The sequence below is a fragment of the Erythrolamprus reginae genome, chromosome 1, assembly GCF_031021105.1.
Source record: "Erythrolamprus reginae isolate rEryReg1 chromosome 1, rEryReg1.hap1, whole genome shotgun sequence".
NCBI classification, from domain to species: domain Eukaryota; kingdom Metazoa; phylum Chordata; class Lepidosauria; order Squamata; family Dipsadidae; genus Erythrolamprus; species Erythrolamprus reginae.
In genome coordinates, this window is record NC_091950.1 from 126,299,935 (window position 1) to 126,320,914 (window position 20,980).

At 39.4% G+C, this 20,980-nt stretch overlaps 1 protein-coding gene across 1 annotated transcript in view; it reads left to right on the forward strand.

Annotated features, from left to right (window-relative positions):
• OTOG (otogelin) overlaps positions 1-20,980 on the forward strand; it is a 114,686-nt gene that overhangs the window by 40,081 nt on the left and 53,625 nt on the right. The window contains exons 21-28 of the mRNA XM_070744041.1: positions 1,148-1,188; positions 1,488-1,638; positions 6,119-6,226; positions 6,894-7,032; positions 10,192-10,326; positions 11,356-11,502; positions 16,060-16,179; positions 17,647-17,763. Of these exons, the coding sequence (XP_070600142.1) occupies positions 1,148-1,188; positions 1,488-1,638; positions 6,119-6,226; positions 6,894-7,032; positions 10,192-10,326; positions 11,356-11,502; positions 16,060-16,179; positions 17,647-17,763 (958 nt within the window). The remainder of the gene's footprint in view (positions 1-1,147; positions 1,189-1,487; positions 1,639-6,118; positions 6,227-6,893; positions 7,033-10,191; positions 10,327-11,355; positions 11,503-16,059; positions 16,180-17,646; positions 17,764-20,980) is intronic.

Here is a 20,980-nt window from a genome sequence, read left to right on the forward strand (position 1 = left end):
ACTGTTTTTTACATACGTGAATGGGACATCCATGCAAGAGATGGTTGCATTACAATAAAAAGAAATGGACACTCTAAAAGAATTTGGTTCCATGACAGAAAAACATGGCACATAAACCACTTGTTGAACTTGGAAACTATTTTTGGCTTATCTTTACATAAAATTGAATGATGAAAAAAATTGTGAACACTATGAGTAAGGAACATGAAGGTTTTCATTATTTTAGACAGACTTTCAAAAAATAATTGATGCCGAGATTAAGGAAAGCATTTTTGTTGGTCTACGCATTGATATATCATCAGTGACAAGTGATACAAAGATCTGTTAGTGAAGCCAGACAAATCACTTGGAAAGAATTCAAGGGTGACATCAAGAATTTTCTTGGCAACTGTAGAGTACCAAACTACATTTAGCCCTGCAGGATACCTTTGCATCTCGCTGTGAACGTTTGCACAATGTTCTCAGAGATTCTTCCCATATTGATTACAATCATTTTGGACAGTTGCCTTCTGGCAGAAGATAGAGAACAATTAAAACTTGAACCACATATTTTCTGAGTAGTTTTTATTACAGAGCTATAATTGCACTTAATAATGAATTAAAGGGTCACCATCAATGAGCTGATGGAGAGTATTACTTGGTCTATTGTGTGGATGTTTGGATGGTTCAGGGTGGGGAATTTGTGGCGGGTGGGGGTGTGGTTTTGGGATTGTTATGTGTGTTTTATATAGTTAGTTAGTTAGTTTCCATGACTGCCCAACTTAACCAAATGACTGGGTGGCACTACAATAAGATTTATCAAACGAAAATCAGCAGCAAAACACTTTTGAACTCAAGCATTGTGTTGAAAAAATTATATGATTAAATACACTTTAGTCATTAAAAGTGAATTTCATCTTTCTCAAGATTCCTACAAGATACAGTAATTATACAAACTATATTTGTGTTCAATTTGAAGGGCTATCATAATCTCCAACTTTTAAAAAGAAATGGTTGTCCGGTGTAATCTATAGTATAACACAAGAACAGCTCTAAAGGTTATTTGTGAAACAACTGATGTTTGTTTATTCCAAGAGCCATACAGTTAGATTTCTAACTTTAAAAAAATGTTTTTATTTATATTACTTTATATCAATTTTTTCCACAGCCACTGCACAAATGGCATGATGAACTGTGAAGACAACACTGGTATGTAAAGTAAAACTAAAACAAATTTAACCCAGATCATTTTTGTCCAAACCTTAGTCTTCTTGCGGTCTATATATTCTTGAGGTCTATATATTCAGGAAGACTGGACCAGAAATAATTTAAGAAAGTGCTATTGCAATTAAACCAATTTATAATTTTGGTGAGAAATACAGGTAATAGTCATATACTCCATAGCCATAAAGTTGTGCAATCCACTTAAAATATGTTACTACTGTTAATAAGAAATTTATAGAGTATAGAAAATTGACTATGACATTATCTGTGTTGTATTTTTCTAGATCACAGCTGCCCTGAAGAGCAAATCTATGTTAACTGTGGCAATTCATCAACTATGGAGCTTGGCAGGGAGAGAACCTGTGAAAATCAACTGCTAAATATTACTATGTCTGCACAACTTTCGTGCTTTTCTGGATGTGTGTGCCCTATTGGGTAAGTAAAGAAACATGCAGATTTATTTAGTCTATTTAGTCTATTTTTATTATGCAACATAGCTTCTATTCCATCAGCACTGAGTAGATACAAATTCATCTATTCCCTTTTAAATAATTGAAAATCTTTCATAAACGTATTCAGCTGCAAAACTAAGGAACAGTTTTGTTCTCTTATTCCCTTTCTTATGTTGAGACAACATAGCAAGCAGCATGGGACAGCTCACTGCAGCCAACTTGCTATGGCCAACTTGGCATGGTGAACTCACCACAGCCAACTCACTGCAGGAGAGCTCTCAGAAGGAAGTGTATACTTTGTGTTTTGTATGATACTTCCTGTTAGTCGGGGTTCTCCATGAATGTCAGTATCTACGAGGGTCGCCCAGAAAGTAATGCACCACATTTTTTTCTTCAACAATTATTTATTGAACACAGTGAAACTTACACACAAGAAAGAATGATGTTTCGTCTACACTCTGTACACTCTGTATTTTTTCATGTAATCTCCGTCCCGTTCTATGGCCTTCCTCCAGCGAGACACAAGGACCTGTACGCCCTGTCGGTACCACTCCTTGTTCTGGTCACGAAGCCATTTCTGCACTGTAATGTCCTTGCCCTCTGTTCCCAGCGACTAACCGTACTTCTGTCAACTGCAGATTCTCCATAAACTGTACACAAACATTTCTGGACGTTCCCAACAGTTTCTTTCTCCGCAGTGAGAAATTCAGTGACGACACGCTGCTTGTAACAGACATCACTTACAGACACCATTTCAAAACACTGTTGCAGCTACGCTATCTCTCTGAAGAAACACAAAATTTATACATGCAGTCCTGACAATTCAAATAATGTATATCTAAAGTTTTGCATTTATTTATTTATTTGTTTGTTTGTTTGTTTGTTTGTTTGTTTGTTTGTTTGTTTGTTTGTTTGTTTGTTTGTTTGTTTATTTATTTATTTATTTATTACTTAGATTTGTATGCCGCCCCTCTCCGAAGACTCGGGGCGGCTCATACCATTACTGTAGGCTGAGAAATAAAATGTGGTGCAATTCTTTCTGGGCGACTCTCGTATATTTAATGTTCAGTTTCTGTCTAAAAATAAAAACTCATTAAAATCATAGATAGTTTTATCCTCCCAAGGTGCCAGACATGTTCCTTTCACTCTCTTCAGCTGCTATTTCTGGCAATGAATTTTGTGACAACATTAATGTTTGCTCATCATTCATTTTTCTATCTATGGTACTTTCCCAATGAATCCTGCTTCTTCTTAGAAATCACATCTACTGTATGTCATGGTTAGATAAAACAGAAAAATACCTGTTAAACTATGTTTTCATGATTTCTGGTTCTTTAATTTCTGGGAGTTAAAGTCCACAAATCTTAAGGTTACCAAGTTTGGAATCCTTTTGCCTTGAAGGTTACAAGGGGTAGAAGGAACAGCAGACTCATCTGCTATGTAATAAAGCTCTGTGTAAACTTCAGCACAATCAAAGTTTAAAATAACTCTGAGGATAGAGGATATCTCAAGTTCCTCTCTCCACTCTCAATTCTGAATATTGCAATCATCACTAGTACTCATTTGAAAATGAAATATTGAATCCTCTGTGGCAATCTGTATGTATGCCTCTTTTGCTCTAAATGTTTTTCTTGCCCTCAGTTTAAAATATCTTTTGGAACAGATGGCATAACAGATCAAATAACTTGTAAGAAGCTTAAATAAATTCCTGGAACATTTGCTAAAAAAAGAAAAGGCAAAAAATCATCACTTTCTAATTTACCCCACAAACACACATACAAAAATAATTTTAACGGAATCCAAGAATGTCTCTTATCAATGGCCAGAGAGAATTAGTGGAATAATTGCATAAAAGGAATTTAGTTTTGAAGCTATGTTTGAAGTCCTTTTAGGTTATTGTTGGAGTGAAATAATGAATAATTTTTGGTGTATTTTTTATTAAATAGGCAGCAGCTGCAAAATGTCATAACTCAAAATCATGCACATATATTAGAAATATAGTATTAAAATAACCTGGAGTATCTAATATAAAATGAAATGTCTTTTTTTTAAAAAAAATCACACAGTATTTCAAGTAGGAAGCCTCAAAGTTATAGATTGCATTCAATGTAACTTTAGCAGAAAAAGTACAATAGGCATGTTACATTTAGTGGTTGTGTCTTCATGAACCAGAATTCAACCTGAGATTTTTAGGGATATAAAGCCCTTCATGGCATCGGACCAGAATACCTCCGGGACCGCCTTCTGCCGCACGAATCCCAGCGACTGGTTAGGTCCCACAGAGTTGGCCTTCTCCGGGTCCCGTCGACTAAACAATGTCGTTTGGCGGGACCCAGGAGAAGAGCCTGACCCTCTGGAACCAGCTCCCCCCGGAGATCAGAACTGCCCCCACCCTCCTTGCCTTTCGTAAAGTTCTTAAGACCCATCTTTGCCGTCAGGCATGGGGGAACTGACACATTTCCCCCGGGCCTATACAGTTTATACATGGAATGTTTGTGTGTGTGTTTGCTTTTAATAATGGGGTGTTTAGTGTTTTTTAAATTATTACATTTGTTCTTACATTGTTCTTATTATTGTTGTGAGCCGCCCCGAGTCTACGGAGAGGGGCGGCATACAAATCTAATAAATAAAATAAATAAAATAAAATAAATTTTTCTAAATAATTTGTAATGAAATCTTTACTCTTCATCTTACTTAGAGCCTGTACTTCTGAAGCTCAAGAACAAAACATATGAAATAGTAATTCTGTTCTGTAAAAGTTTCTTTAGAACAGTGAAAATGGCTGTTAGTAATAAATATAGGTGTGGGTTTTCTCTCTCCACGATTTCAAGTGATCAACAATTAAGTGCATTTATCATTGGGTGGAGGAAAGGTGCCAGGCTATGATTATTGTTTAAATCTTATACTAAGGTGACTGTAAAATTAAATAGTATATTGGTCAAATGATGGTATTTATAAGTGAGTGCCTTCATTTAATTTTGTCTGTAAGTTGTGCATCAGACTTTGACATTTGTGAATAATGGCCATTCATAGTAAAAAGAACTCATTTGTCATCTGAATGGCATCCTCTTTTTTATGAATTCTTAGATCCTTGCAATCAATCTGTCTGCCTGGCTTTTCAAAAGAGAAAGCTGTTAGCACTTGTTTTATGTAGGCTTATATTTCAGAGATAGAACTTGCACTTTTGTCTTGCCTGGCTAAAGTGATGCTCTTTGTTTCTGAATGCGACCTCTTTTATTGGTAGTATAAACCAGTGGGAATTTTGTAGTTTAGAAAAGGGGTGGGGGCTATTTTGATAAGTTTTAAGTAAGACCCTAATGTTGAAAGGTAAGACAAACTATGATTTTGTTACTGATTTTTTTTCTTACAGAAGAATTTGAGAAAGTAAAAAAAAATTAATAAAACAGCTATGTTAAAGGCTTTGTTTTTTCCTGTTAAGTTTATAAAAGGTAACTTCTATAAACACAGCCAAAGAAATTCTATGTATGTATGTGAAAAGATTGATTGGAAAGAATAGTCAAAATCTTGCATCCTTTCACCTTTCCTCTTGGATTTGATATATTGAATTTATATATACAGGGTTATTCAAAAAGAATGAACTGATTTCATGATGCATTGCTTCAGTTCTCAAGCATCGTCATGTAATGAGTCAGTGACCATTTGAAAAAGGAGTTATCTAAGTTGTGAAGGCCACATTGAACACTTGTACAACAGGAAATAAAAGTTGATTGTGAGTAGATTGCTTGACTGATACTTGACTAGAGTTTTGTATTACTTTTCCTTAATAAAATATTGCATCATGAAATTAGTTAATTCTTTTTGAATAACCCTGCATATGTATGTATGGGTGTATATGTGTGTGTGTGTGTGTGTGTGTGAGTATGCGTATATCTACTGCTCAGAAAAATAAAGGGAACATTAAAATAACACATCCTATCCATCCATCCATCCATCCATCCATCCATCCATCCATCTATCTATCATCTCTAATACCCTGTTTCCCCGATAGTAAGACACCCCCGATTGTAAGACGTATCGGGGGTTTCAGGGGGGTCGGCTAATATAAGCCGTACCCCGAAAGTAAGACATATGTCTTACTTTCGGGGAAACACAGGGGTATTGCCGCCTCCCTCTCATCTAGCTGCGCACCGCCTCCTGCCCACGTCCGCACCGTCCCCCTCTCCATACGTCGCCGCGTCTGCCACCTCCCTCTGATCTTAATGAGCGCCGCCTCCTGCCCACGTCCGCGCCGCCCCCCCTCCATACGTCACCACGTCTAAATGTTAATTTTATGGTTAAAACAAAAAATTCGACAATTTTTTTCCAATATAAGACATACCCCGAAAGTAAGACATAGTGGGGCTTTTGGGGATAAAAAGAAAGTAAGACACTGTCTTACTTTCGGGGAAACACGGTAGTATTAAAATATAATCGACAATGAATGCCTAATGCTGTTTCAACAGCCTTTTTAAGTATGGTGATATGTGCTTCAAGCCAGATGAATGCCCATGTACTTGGAAAGGCAAAGAATATTTTCCTGGGGACAAAGTAATTTCTTCTTGCCATACCTGGTGAGTAGAAATCATTTCCTGTATTCTTTAATATTCATTTTATACATGCGTTCCTGTATTATATTTTTTTAATTTGTTTTTTCTTCTTAATGGACTTGAATTCCATTTGCACTAACACAGATATTTAAACAAACTTTCAGTGGCTCTAAAATGGATTAGGAAATAATGAATACAAAGGGACTACTATTAAAATATTTTATTAGGGTTAGATTCAGAAACAGATTCTTTCTCCTCTTTTACAAATTTAACTTTACATCCAATAAAGGGTGGGTGGGGGGTTTGGAAGCCACCAAAATTATTTGGGAAGAAAGAAAGGGTCAGACCCATGGTCTCACCATGATTTCTAAAGTATTTCTTGCCAAGATTATTCGTTCTTAATTTTTTTTAAAGTATACAATATTTTTCATATATTAATATGTAAATTATAGTTTATCTCCAAATCTCCTTATTTGTAAGGAATTCTGAAAATAAATTGCTTTACCTACATAGATTTTTTCTATTCAAATAAATATCAGCTTAGTTGCATGTACAAGTTCTGAATCAATGAACTTCTCAGTAATTTGTAGGAACATATTTTTAACAGAGTCATGCTCTTTGGTTAAAGATTATATAGAGAGTTTATGGTTTTATTTGATGCTGTAACTGTTACAAATTTGCCCTCTTTTAGCATCTGCAGTCATGGCTCATTTAAATGCAGTTTCCATCCATGCCCATCAATGTGTACTACGTATGGAGATCGCCATTATAGAACCTTTGATGGCCTGTCTTTTGATTATGTTGGAAACTGCAAGGTTTACTTGGTTAAGGTAAGACTTTATTTTAAAGCATGTTCAGTTTTTAAGTTAAATATTGTGCTTTGTGATTAAAAAGAAACCTAAACATTTGTAAACCAAATAGGAAAAGAATTTAATTAATCATAGTGAAAATAAGATTGTTTTATTCCAATTTTAATTATTATTATACAGTGGTATCTCATCATACGAACTTAATTGGTTCCAGAAGGAGGTTCGTAAGGTGAAAAGTTCGTAAGATGAAACAATGTTTCCCATAGGAATCAATGTACAGTGGTACCTCGAGATACGAGTTTAATTCGTTCCGGACCTGGGCTCTTAAGTCGAGCAGCTCTTATCTCGAACGACTTTTCCCCATAGGAATTAATGTAAATAATTTTAATTGGTTCCAGCCCTCAAAAAACTCACAAAGTTAGTCTAAATTATGCAGAAAGACATGTTTTTAATGAAGAAATGTACATGTACATATAAATGAATAATGAAGTTTCTTTCACTTAACTTGTAAACTTTCTTAAACTTTTAAATTTACATATGTTCAACTTCTCTGCCACCCAATCCTGTAGGACAGAGGTCCCCAACCCTTTTTGCACCAGGGACCGGCTTTAAGCGATCAAGAGAGGAATGGGTGAATGAATGGACGGAGGGTGGGAAGGAAGGAAGGAAAGAGGGAAAGGATAGGAACAGAGGAAGGAAGCAAGGAAACTTATGAAAGGGGAGAGTAAGAGAGGAATGAGTGAAGGGAGGGAGGGAGGGAAGAAGGTGGGAAGGAGAAAGAAAAGAAGAAATAGAGGAAGGGAAGGTAAAAGAGAAAGAAAAAGAGCAAGAAAGAAAGCAAGAAAGAAAGAAAGAAAGGGGGAAGGGACAGGAACAGAGGAAGGAAGCAAGGAAACTTATGAAAGGGGAGAGTAAGAGATGAATGAGTGAAAGGAGGGAGGGAGGGAAGAAGGTGGGAAGGAGAAAGAAAAGAAGAAATAGAGGAAGGGAAGGTAAAAGAGAGAAAGAAAAAGAGCAAGAAAGAAAGCTGCAAGCACCCCCCCGAGCCCCCCAGGCCGGCTGCAACCTTTTAAAACACGCGCGCCGCTTCGCAGCTGTCTCCTGAAGCTGAACGCGGAAGTTAGCGTTTGGCTTCAGGAGACAGCTCCTTGGCGCTTGTATCTCGAATTTGGGCTTGTAAGTAGAACAAAAATATCTCTCCCCTCCCAGCTCTTATCTCGAGTTGCTCTTAAGTAGAGCAGCTCTTATGTCGGGGTTCCACTGTAAAAGCAAATAATGCGGGTGGAAGAAACAAGGCTAGGCTAAAGGGTGAGTGGGAAGGAAGAAAGGCAAGGGGGGCGCCCCTCCCTTTTCTTTTTTCAAAAGACACCCTTTCAGAGCTTTTGCAAGCATGCAAAATCTTTACTCCTCCAAGCTGCCCCTCCCTTTTCTTTCTTAAAAAGACACAGTTTCAGTGCTTTTGCAAGCATGCAAAATCTTTACTCCTCCAAGCTGCCCCTCCCTTTTCTTTCTTAAAAAGACACAAGTTTAGTGCTTTTGCAAGCATGCAAAATCTTTACTCCTCCAAGCTGCCCCTCCCTTTTCTTTCTTAAAAAGACACCATTTCAGTGCTTTTGCAAGCATGCAAAATCTTTACTCCTCCAAGCTGCCCCTCCCTTTTCTTTCTTAAAAAGACACGTTTCAGTGCTTTTGCAAGCATGCAAAATCTTTACTCCTCCAAGCTGCCCCTCCCTTTTCTTTCTTCAAAAAAGGGGAAAAAAAGAAACCCCTTCATCCCAGCAGCAGCTGCTTGGGTTCGTAAGGTGAAAATAGTTTGGAAGAAGAGGCAAAAAAATCTTAAACACCGGGTTCGTATCTTGAAAAGTTCATTAGAAGAGGCGTTCGTAAGATGAGGTACCACTGTACTTGGAACTTTTCATATATGGATACATTGCATTGAATGCAATTGTATTTGATGAAAATATGTATTAATCAATCAATAAAAAACCCAGGTGAAATAAGTGCTTCTCAGGATAAACCAAATCATGATGTCAAACACCATGCAGAAGCTTCCCAATCTCCAGGACGAAGAGAATGATCAAATAGCAGGTGACGTGAATAACTAGCCGGCCTTGGGTAGCGTGAGCCTGTAATCCAGTGAGTGGAGGCTGAGACTGGTGTGGATAGCTTGAGCTCATGGGTTTGCGGCTGCAGTCCGTGCTACCCATGCACTAATTTCGGCATCAATTCCGGGAATTGTCGGCCACTGCAAGGGCCAGCCGCAGCTTGCCGTAAGTGCAGGGGGGTGAACCAGCCCATGTCAGAGATGCAGTAACGCAGTATGCAAATGCTCCTAAATGGGAGGAAAAAAATAGAATGTACAAATTTGAGCAGACATAGATATATAGCTTTGATTTAGCAAATCAGCACATCCTGGAACCAGTCTTTGAACCTCTTGGTTGCTTCCCCAATAATTGCTGCAATCTTTCGTCTCATTGAATTCCTCCTTATGGAAGAAGGAGTAGGCAAAACATACACTGCAGATGTCTGGAAAAATCGAGACAGCCAGCCTTAACAAGATGGCAGCAAAGTTGTGCCCCTATTTCCGATTCATTGCTACCATCTAGTGGTCTTCTTCAGTTTCATAGTCTAGATAAAAATAACCCTAAAAATAATTATTTTCAAACGTCTGAGTTAAAAATATATAAATGTGAATATTTGGTAGGACTGGAAAGGTGAGTGGGAGAGCCTTGCAAATTTTGACAACCAGTGTTGCTCTGGTTGGTAAGAAACAGCTATTTGACTCTTGTGTTTCATTTCACTCTCCTCAATTATTGCAGATTTGGAAGGAAGTCTTAGCACTCCAGCTCTTTTACTAAGGGTGAGCTCCATCTGCAAGATTTTTTGCCTTGGGGGCAGAAAGCTCTATGTATTGCCTTACTGCTATCTTGTTAGACTTATTAGTATGAAGTTGTTGAATTAAAAATCGTATCTGAATACAAGTCCTGAATGAACAAGTTTGTTAATGGCTGATCAATTGGGGGGGGGGGGATATTTTTCTTTGCTGCATGTTGTAAAGTAGTTGTTCCTGTATTTATGCCACAGATGGTAGACAGAGAAGAGGAACAGGTTGGCTGAACAGGTTGGGGAGATTTAAAGGTGGAATCAGCTGCCTTATTTTTGTTTTTGTTTTTCCTGCAGAGTTCCTCAATTACTAGTTTCTCAGTCATTATACAAAATGTCAACTGCTTTAACACTGGAATTATTTGCAGAAAGTATGTTTCCATTAACGTAGGAAAATCATTCATAATATTTGATGATGACACCGGAGATCCGGTAAGCTATAGCAGAACAGAAGTTAGGATATATAGATAATGCATCAACTCCAAAACACTCCCATTTGTTTTCATATTGCATGATAAATATTAGCAATCCTTGAACTTCCAGAAACTCTTAAAATTAGTCATCCTTATTTATCTTATGCTTTAGTCTTCCTTTTGTTCTCTAAGCATTATGCCGCCCCGAGTCTACGGAGAGGGGCGGCATACAAATCTAATCTAATAAATAATATACAGGTAGTCCTCGACTTGCAAAAGTTCATTTAGTGACAATTCAAAGTTACAACAGCACTGAAAAATGTGGCTTCTCATCACTTTTCACATTTATGACTATTTATGATTATAGCATCCCTATAGTCACATGATCAAAATTCAGATGCTTGGCAACTGACTCAAATTTATGACTGTTGCTATGTTCCAAGATCATGTGGTCCACTTTTGCAACCTCCTTGACAAGCAAAATCAGTGGGGAAGCCAGATACGTTTAAGAACCTGGTTTATTGCATTGATTCACTTAACAACGTGAATGAGTTCGTGGGAAGGGGCGGCATACAAATCCAATTAATAAAATAAATAAACTGTGGCCAAGAAAGTTAGTGAAATGGGGCAGAATTCACTTAACATGGTCATAAGTCGAGAACTACCTGTATCTCTTCATGAGTAATGCTTATATTCCATCACAAAATATCTATCTGCTTCTATTGTTTTACATTATCATGTTATATCAGCATCTGGCATCATATAGTGAATGAGATCTAAAAGTGGCTAGAAAGTAATAAATAGCTTACAAAGGAAGACGCAGTGTAATTCTCATTTGAATTGTACATTCAAAAATATTTTCTAGTGTCTCTTGGATCGCTGTTGTTATTCACATCAAATGTTTCTATAAATAGAACCACATAAGAAATAATATGGTTAACCCAGACAGAACCATAATATGGTTGTTTTCCTAAATGCATATTTAAATTGTATTATAAAGCTTTCATTAAATGCCTATAATCTGTTATGCATGTCTGACATTTAACAGAGTCATCTGAGTTACATAGATAAATTGCAACAAGTATATATATGGAAAGCTGGGTTTTTCACCATTGTCCATTTTCCTAATGAACACATCACAGCAATGTGGGATCAAAGAACAACTGTTCATGTCGAGGCAGGGCCTCAGTGGCAGGTAAGAGGAAACTTACCTTAATCTTTTAATTCCTCATTGACTTCATTGGGACAGATTTAAGTTTCTACTTATATCACCTTCTAGAATAAATGGAATTATAAAGAGTGGAAAGTCGGCTTATGTTTGTTGGTCATTGTGGCATAGGTTTCTAATGGTCTAGTGTGGTTGCTATTTTGCTGACCAACATGTGGAAGGGGAAACGGGTAGCACCCCAAGGGGAGCAGTGCTGTCATGATGAGCTGATCTGGCTGCTACCCAGGACTATTTGAGTGGCATGTTGAGATAGCAGTGTCATTGGTACAGCCTGGTACAAAGGTGTGAGAGATTAAAGCTATGGAAGAGGGGCATTAACTCCTTAATTACTGGAGGAAATAACCTCAACGTTTTTGTAAGCCGCCCTGAGTTTATGGAGAAGGGCAGCATAGAAATACAAACAAACAAAGAATAAAGTTGGAAAGAGAGGAAAAAAGGAGAGAAGAGGGAAATTATATGCACGACTTGATTTGGGAAGAAGGTTGGAGGGACAAGCTTAAGTGTGGGGCAATTGTTGGGTCCTGGTTGAGAAGAGAGAAGAAATATTTCTGGTAACTTTCATGGAAAAGGGAAATGAAGACCCAGAAGGGTGAGAGCTCCATCTAAGAATAGGAAAGAGGAACTTTGCTGAGTGTATTAAGCCAGTACCTTTAATTCCCCCAAGAGGAAAAGGGAGATCAGCTTTGGAGAAGTCCTGATCTCTGAGGAAGGACTGGGCAGAATACCCTGAGAATTTTCTTTATTGTAAATACAGTGGTACCTCATCATACGAACTTAATTGGTTCCAGGAGGAGGTTCGTAAGGTGAAAAGTTCGTAAGATGAAACAATGTTTCCCATAGGAATCAATGTAAAAGCAAATAATGCATGCAAATCCTTCAGGAAAATCCCAAACTTTAGAAGGGAGGCGAACAGAGGGCAGGGAGGAGCAGCTAAAGGGGGCGGGTGGAAGAAGCAAGGCTAGGCTAAAGGGTGAGTGGGAAGGAAGAAAGGCAAGGGGGGCGCCCCGCCCTTTTCTTTTTTCAAAAGACACAGTTTCAGTGCCTTTGCAAGCATGCAAAATCTTTACTCCTCCAAGCTGCCCCTCCCTTTTCTTTCTTAAAAAGACACCGTTTCAGTGCTTTTGCAAGCATGCAAAATCTTTACTCCTCCAAGCTGCCCCTCCCTTTTCTTTCTTCAAAAAAGGGGGAAAAAAGAAACCCCTTCATCCCAGCAGCAGCTGCTTGGGTTCGTAAGGTGAAAATAGTTTGGAAGAAGAGGCAAAAAAATCTTAAACACCGGGTTCGTATCTTGAAAAGTTCATTAGAAGAGGCGTTCGTAAGATGAGGTACCACTGTATAAGTAAATGTGGAACTTTTAGGGGGTATGAGATTTTAATTATGAGAAATATAGGGAGTAAGAAAAAAAATAGAATGATGCATAAAAAAAAACAAGGATGAGAAGAAAGCACTACGGCTTAGATTCAAGAAGTTAGAGATAGAACAGCTAGCAGAGGAACTAAACAATAGTGGTAAATTTAATTGGAAGATAATTTGCGTAATCCAGATGACAGAACTAGATAAAGGAGGCAGCAAGAGCTAAATAACACATGCCAAAAGAAAAAATATAATATAATGGATATGAGACTTTTAAAATTGTACTTAAAAGATGATAGGTGCTTATTAACTTGTACTGAAGGTGTATGATGTCATATGTATGTTTTTACTGTGGAGAAAAAGAAAAAAAAATTACAAGAAAAGAAAAGAAGGTCATGCTGAACACACTGAAGTAAATTCAGGCCTATCCTTTTCATTCACGCTCAAAAACAGGGGAGGGAGACAGAGAACTAGAGATTTAAGGGGAAACTTGATACCAGTATGCATTTGTATTGTATTGCATTGCATATAAATGTTGCAAGTACTTGCTATAAATATCACCGTATATATCACTGTACTGTATATAATAACAAGCATTAAAACTTCCACTGTGTTGTTTTTCTGTGTCTATCGCCACCATTGCAAAACAAAATGCCCCCAGTTCAAAAAAGAACCTGTTCGTCACACTCTGATAGTCTTTCATTGGCTTTGTCCTTACAGGATCCCTGCCCCAGAGTTTGGGTTGTTGTTGTTATTATTATTATTATTATTATTATTATTATTATTATTATTATTATTTAGATTTGTATGCCGCTCCTCTCCGAAGTTTGTTGGGTGTGAGTCTCTCCTCTTGAGGTTGGACTCAAGGGTTCACTTGGGTTTGTTGTTGACATACCTGCCTCCCAGCTGTGTTACAACAACCCTCCTCTGCTGCTTGAGGTGGTAGCCAGGTTGGCGGTAGAGTTTTCCAGGCTTATGGTCCTGGGGGACTTCAACTTACCATCACTCAGTAAATCCTAGGACGCGGCTCAGGAGTTCATGGCTTCCATGACAACCATGGACCTGTCCCAAATAGTTCAGGAGAGGGGACACACACGTGACCTATTGTTCCTCTCAGTGCAGTGGAAATATGATCTGTAATTAATAATAATAATAATAATAATAATTTATTATATTTGTATGCCGCCCCCCTCCGAGCAGCTTCGAGTCCTCGGATATAGGGATATAGATTTCTCCCTTGTCACGGTCAGGTCATTGATTATGTATGTATGTATAATAGTATCTATGTGACTCTTTGATTTTAAATTTTTAGTTTTTTAAATATAATTTTTAAATTAATTATTCTATTAATTTATAAAGCCCTACATGGCATTGGACCAGAATATCTTCGGGACCGCCTTCTGCTGCACGAATCCCAGCGACCGATTAGGTCCCACAGAGTTGGCCTTCTCTGGGTCCTGTCGACTAAACAATGCCGTCTGACGGGGCCCAGGGGAAGAGCCTTCTCTGTGGCGGCTCTGGCCCTCTGGAATCAACTCCCTACAGAGAATAAGGCTGTCCCCACCCTCCTTGCCTTTCAAAAGCTCCTGAAAAACCCACTTATGTTGGCAGGCATGGGGAAACTGTTATGCCCCTTAGCTACTATGGGTTTTTATGTATGGTTTGTTAGGTTGTGTGTTTGTTTTTTTTATAATAAGGGTTTTAAATTGTTCTTTTAACATTAGATTTGTACATTATGTATTGTTGTTGTGAGCTGCTCCAAGTCCTCGGAGAGAGGTGGCATACAAATCTAATAAAATATTATTATTATTATTATTATTATTATTATTATTATTATTATTAATTTATTTATTTATTATTTAGATTTGTATGCCGCCCCTCTCCGCCTAGAAATGTTTTATTTATTGTATCTTTTTACCAAAATGTTGTAAGCCGCCCCGAGTCCATGGAGAGGGACAGATAGATAGATAGATAGACAGACAGACAGACAGACAAACAAATTTCCTGCTGAGGTTGGCACCACTTTCCCCCATCGCAGGGAGGCGGAGCCGATTAAGTGGTTCCGTCCCAGACACGTAATGGATCCTGAAGAGTTCCAGAGGGAGCTTGGGGAAATACCTGACTTCCTTGTCTACAATCCAGCTGAGTCCCTGGTGGTTACCTGGAATAGGATGACATCTAGGGCACTGACCGCCGGATTGAGCCTTTGTGACCTCTCCGGGGTGGTGGGTCCAGGAAAGCTCCATGGTTTACCGAGAGATGAAGCGCCAGAAGAGACTGGAGGACCAGTAACTTTGAATATGACCAAACACTGTTAAGAGCCTTTATTAGGACTTATTTAGTGGCGATATGTGGCAAAATGTTTGCATTTTTCTGTACTTATTCCATCTGCTGATTAGCACCCAGCTGCCCAGCCTTCTCATTCCCTTCTCAATGTAGAGGGAACGGAGGAGCCCTTGCAGGGTAGATGGACCTGGACTCTGGGCAATTCCAACCAAGATAATAGGGGCAGGTCTTAGTCCTATGTTGTGGGATGAAATTGATCCTGTGACTCCTGAGGATGTGGACAAGGCTGTGGAAGCAACGTCGGTTAGTTCCCAGGTTACCTGAGGGACTGTCTTCTACTTATTTCTGTCCATTCAATCCAGTTCAGCAGGATGGTCATGTTCTGAGTCCTGTCAGCCAAGAAATGTAGCCTAGTAGGGCCCAAGAGTTGTATCTTTTCTGCAATAACAGAAGATCCTCCTTCCAGAAATTAGGATGGTCTGATCCGATTGGCCTTTCATATGGCCTTGAAGACCTGGCTATATGCCTGGGCCTGGAATCCTAATTGTGTTAAGAGCCCTGTTTCCTTCTTATGTTAGTATCTATGGATAATATTTTCAGATGCTGAGTGTATTTACTTTTTTCTATTGTATTTTAATTGGTTTTTATTGATATTATGATTATTTGCCACCCAAAGTCATGTGTGAGTCATATAAATGGAATAAATAAATACTTGCCTATTTTCCCCATAACAACTGAGTGGGTTGAACTGAGAGGCAAGGTCTCCCAGCCAGTTGTGAAGCCTAAGGGAAGAGTAGATTCTAAGTTATTAATGTGGAAAATAATCATATCAGATTTGGGGTTATAAATGTCTGTAAAGAGTTATTCATTTTCCCTCATGTTTAGGGTGAACTGACTGGATTATGTGGAAATTTTGACTCCAAAACAATAAATGAAATGAGAACTCCAGAAAATTTTGAGTTAACAAATACACAAGAATTTGGGAGCAATTGGGCAGTTGTTGAGGTAAAGTATTGGAGGTGGTCCCTCATTACATTGTTTTTTATTGCCTAAAATTAAGCGCCAACCATATTTACTGATTTATAATAGTGTATAGATGTCAGATTTCTATAAATTCAAATATTTGGGGGGAACGCAAGAAAAAGAGGATGATGCTCTGATTTTGTTGCTTAGGAATTTTTGAACAAAGAAGACTATCTATAAATCCTATTTTCCAAATGAAGTAACATCCTGATTTTTCAAAGATTTTGTCGATTGCAATCTTTGCAAAAACCACATAGCCAGAGAAATCTCTTTGCAGCAGAAGTTATTCTTACATTGAAGGAGGCTGAATACAAGAGGCAGAGTGAAAGCATACCTTGCATATCTATTCAAAGGTGTAAAAGATTGGAATAAGCATCTGGTATTAACATTGCAATTAGATAAACTAAATTTGAGATTAATGACTCCTCTGAAAGTAAACTAGTATTGTCTGTTATTGCAGCTTTGTGATTTTTTCTTTTTCATTTATATCTTAATGCAATCATGGGGTTTTGACTTCATGAGGCATTTTTAGAAGGCTAGTCATGTTTAAGATAGATTCTAGTTAGGTTTTTTTTACTCATACCATTCCTTTAATTTGTTTGGCATATTATTTTTCCTCTGTTTACGTGTTTTATATAATATTGTTTGCCCAGAAAGGGAATTAACATGCTGCTTATGCATGTAAGTTAGTTTTTCAAATCACCAACATTCTTTTGCTAACATTTTTGGCACTACCTGTAAAGGGATTTTTGTGTATGAGATCACAGCCACATGTTTTTCATACTTTTCATGAAAATCTTCAGAATTAAAATTATAAACCCCCCCTCCAAAATCACATTTCTACAGAAATTAAAAATATGACACATTTTTCATGATTCCACCCTTCAGCTTTTCCACAACATATTGCTTTGACAAAAATAAAAGGTATGGCAATATACCAATATGCATCATGATTTGATGGGTGTTAGGGATTTAATATTTCCATGCTGCCGGTAATCAAACTATCTGTTTGACTCAAATCAACCTGTTTGAGATTTGATATCTATTGTTTTTCCCGAAAATAAGACCTCCCCCCAAAATAAGCCCTCCTCCAAAAATAAACCCTTCCCTGAAAACAAACCCTTTCCCAGAAATAAGCCCACCCCAAAAATATTTAAATGCATAGGCAGCTGGTCCCTGCCATTTCCCTAGTTAAGGTTAGGGTGACAGAGCTGGAAAACAGGTAAGACGACAAGAGGAGCCCTATCTTGCTCCACACGCTCCAAAATAATAAGCAGCCCTAATTTTGGGGTTAGCCAGGGTCTTATTTTGGGGGAAGCATGGTAATTCAATATGCAGTTATGTAGAAGTCTATGTCTTTCTCCTAGGAGATGTACCTTACATGTAGTCTAGCTCAGAGAATACCAGTTTGTGGTGATTTTTCTTTTGTTCTTTTGTTTTTGAATTCAGTGTGTTGACAGCTCTGATATTCGACATCCCTGCATTTTAAATCCACTCAGAGAAGCATTTGCAAAGAAAGAATGTGGGATGCTATTAAGTGAAATATTTGAGTCATGCCATCCAGTGGTGAGTAACAATACAGAAAAAAAATTAAGAGTGTAACATTTAAAACAAGATGTACCCTGGTGGTCCAGTAGTTGGTCCTGGAACACTGCTGTTTCAAACCCAAACTATTAATATTTGGTATCCTACAGGGTTACATCTTGTTACTTATGCTGTCCAATTCTATGAAATAAGGGGAACATGAACTGCAGCTCTGTTTCCCCTAACCATCCAATTTCCAAAGAAGCAAATTATATAAGTCTTTCAATAATAAGCTGGAGTATGAAGAGCAATTGATCATTTCTGTTGATAATGAGAAACTGCACTTAATGATTGAAATCAAGCCTATTTCTGTTGGGGTTGCATTACACTCCCTGTGAAAGAGCACATGGCATTCTGGAAGTGAATATTTCTTGATACTTTACTGTCACTGGACTCAGCTATGTTACTGAGCAGACTGGATTTGTGGCCCTGGTTGCATCCTGCTTTGATTAGAATAATGCACTCTACGTAGACAAAATCCAAGTGTTAAGTTTCTAAGGATCATGTTTAACCCCTAATCTAAAAGAAATACACAAATTGCCAGTATTTAGTGGATGTCGATTTAAGATTCTGGCATTAATCTTTAAAAAGAGCTAGTTTTGTGTAGTAGTTAAAATATCAGACTAGAAATGGGAAACTGGGAGTTCTAGTCCTACCTTAGGAAAAAAGCCAGTAGTGTTGGACTAGAAGACCTCCAAGGTCCCTTCCAACTCTTGCTGTTGTTATTATTATTGTGACCTTGCGTCTATCATACCTTCTGGTTGTGGGAAATAGGCAAGGGCAAACTACTTTTGAAAAGCCCTCCCAGGAAAAACCTTTGTCCAGGCACTCTTTAAGTATTGGACACAATTGAATGGAAGATTTAAAAAAAAAGATATTTAAAAGCCCTAAATGGCTTAGGACTTGATTTTCTAAGAGACTGCCTATCCAGATGTTAAATTCCTGAAGGAAATCTCATTTTGAACTGTCAGAGACTTGCTTTTCAGGTGGAGTACAATGACATTATTCAAGTTTTATTCATTTCATTGGTTTAATGCATTTTTCTCTCTCTTGCTTCCAATCAGGCCGGTCAGTGGGGGGAGAAATGTGAATGACTTGGGGAAAAGGAATCCTCAATCTGAGTATTGTATTGACAGTTCTGTGCTAGCAAAAACTTCAGAAGAGAAGGATTTAGCGGTAGTGATTTCTGACAGTCTCAAAATGGCGTGAACAGTGCAGTCAGGCGGTAGGGAAAGCAAGTAGGATGCTTGGCTGCATAGCTAGAGGTATAACAAGCAGGAAGAGGGAGATTATGATCCCGCTATATAGAGTGCTGGTGAGACCACATTTGGAATACTGTGTTCAGTTCTGGAGACCTCACCTACAAAAAGATATTGACAAAATTGAACGGGTCCAAAGACGGGCTACAACAATGGTAGAAGGTCTTAAGCATAAAACGTATCAGGAAAGACTTAATGAACTCAATCTGTATAGTCTGGAGGACAGAAGGAAAAGGGGGGACATGATAGAAACATTTTAAATATGTTAAAGGGTTAAAATAAGGTCCAGGAGGGAAGTGTTTTTAATAGGAAAGTGAACACAAGAACAAGGGGAACACAATCTGAAGTTAATTGAGGGAAAGATCAAAAGCAACAAGAGAAAATATTATTTTACTGAAAGAGTAGTAGATGCTTGGAACAAACTTCCAGCAGACGTGGTTGGTAAATCCACAGTAACTGAATTTAAACATGCCTGGGATAAACATATATCCATCCTAAGATTAAAATATAGAAAATAGTACAGTGGAACCCCCGACTTACGAGTTTTAATTGGTTCCGGAAGGAGGCTCGCACGTCGAACAGCTCGTATGTCGAAACATTGTTTCCCATAGGAAACAATGTAAAAGCGATTAATGCGTGCAAGCCCGAGGGCTGAGGGGGAAAAGACGTCGGCTGAAGCGGGGAAGTTCGCCAGGAGGCAGCAGAAAAGCCGCGCGTGTCTTTTAAAACATCGGAGCCAGCATGGGGAGGCTCTCAATCAACCCCCGAGTCCGGGTTCGGGGCTCGGAGGCTGATTAAAAGCCTCCCCGTGCCGGCTCTGATGTTTTAAAACACACGCGCGGCGTTTCCGCTGCCTCCTACAGCGGGGGGGGCGTGTGTTTTTAAAACATCGGAGCCAGCATGGGGGAGGCTCTCAATCAACCCCCGAGTCCGGGGTTTGGGGGCTCGGAGGCTGATTAAAAGCCTCCCCGTGCCGGCTCTGATGTTTTAAAACACACGCGCGGGCGTTTCCGCTGCCTCCTACAGCGGGGGGCGGTGTGTTTTAAAACATCGGAGCCGGCATGGGGAGGCTCTCAATCAACCCCCGAGTCCGGGTTTGGGGCTCGGAGGGCTGATTAAAAGCCTCCCCGTGCCGGCTCTGATGTTTTTAAAACACACGCGCGGCGTTTCCGCTGCCTCCTACAGCGGGGGCGTGTGTTTTAAAACATCGGAGCCGGCATGGGGAGGCTCTCAATCAACCCCCGAGTCCGGGTTTGGGGCTCGGAGGCTGATTAAAAGCCTCCCCGTGCCGGCTCTGATGTTTTAAAAACACACGCGCGGCGTTTCCGCTGCCTCCTACAGCGGCGGGCGTGTGTTTTAAAACATCGGAGCCGGCATGGGGAGGCTCTCAATCAACCCCCGAGTCCGGGTTTGGGGCTCGGAGGCTGATTAAAAGCCTCCCCGTGCCGGCTCTGATGTTTTAAAACACAGCACGCGCGGCGTTTCCGCTGCCTCCTACAGCGGGGGGCGTGTGTTTTTAAAACATCGGAGCCGGCATGGGGGAGGCTCTCAATCAACCCCCCGAGTCCGGGGTTTGGGGCTCGGAGGCTGATTTAAAAGCCTCCCCGTGCCGGCTCTGATGTTTTAAAACACACGCGCTGGCGTTTCCGCTGCCTCCTACAGCGGGGGGCGTGTGTTTTTAAAAACATCGGAGCCCGGCATGGGGATGGCTCTCAATCAACCCCCGAGTCCGGGTTTGGGGCTCGGAGGCTGATTAAAAGCCTCCCCGTGCCGGCTCTGATGTTTTTAAAACACACGCGCGGCGTTTTCCGCTGCCTCCTACAGACGGGGGCGTGTGGTTTTAAAACATCGGAGCCGGCATGGGGAGGCTCTCAATCAACCCCCAGAGTCCGGGTTTGGGGCTCCGGAGGCTGATTAAAAGCCCTCCCCGTGCCGGCTCT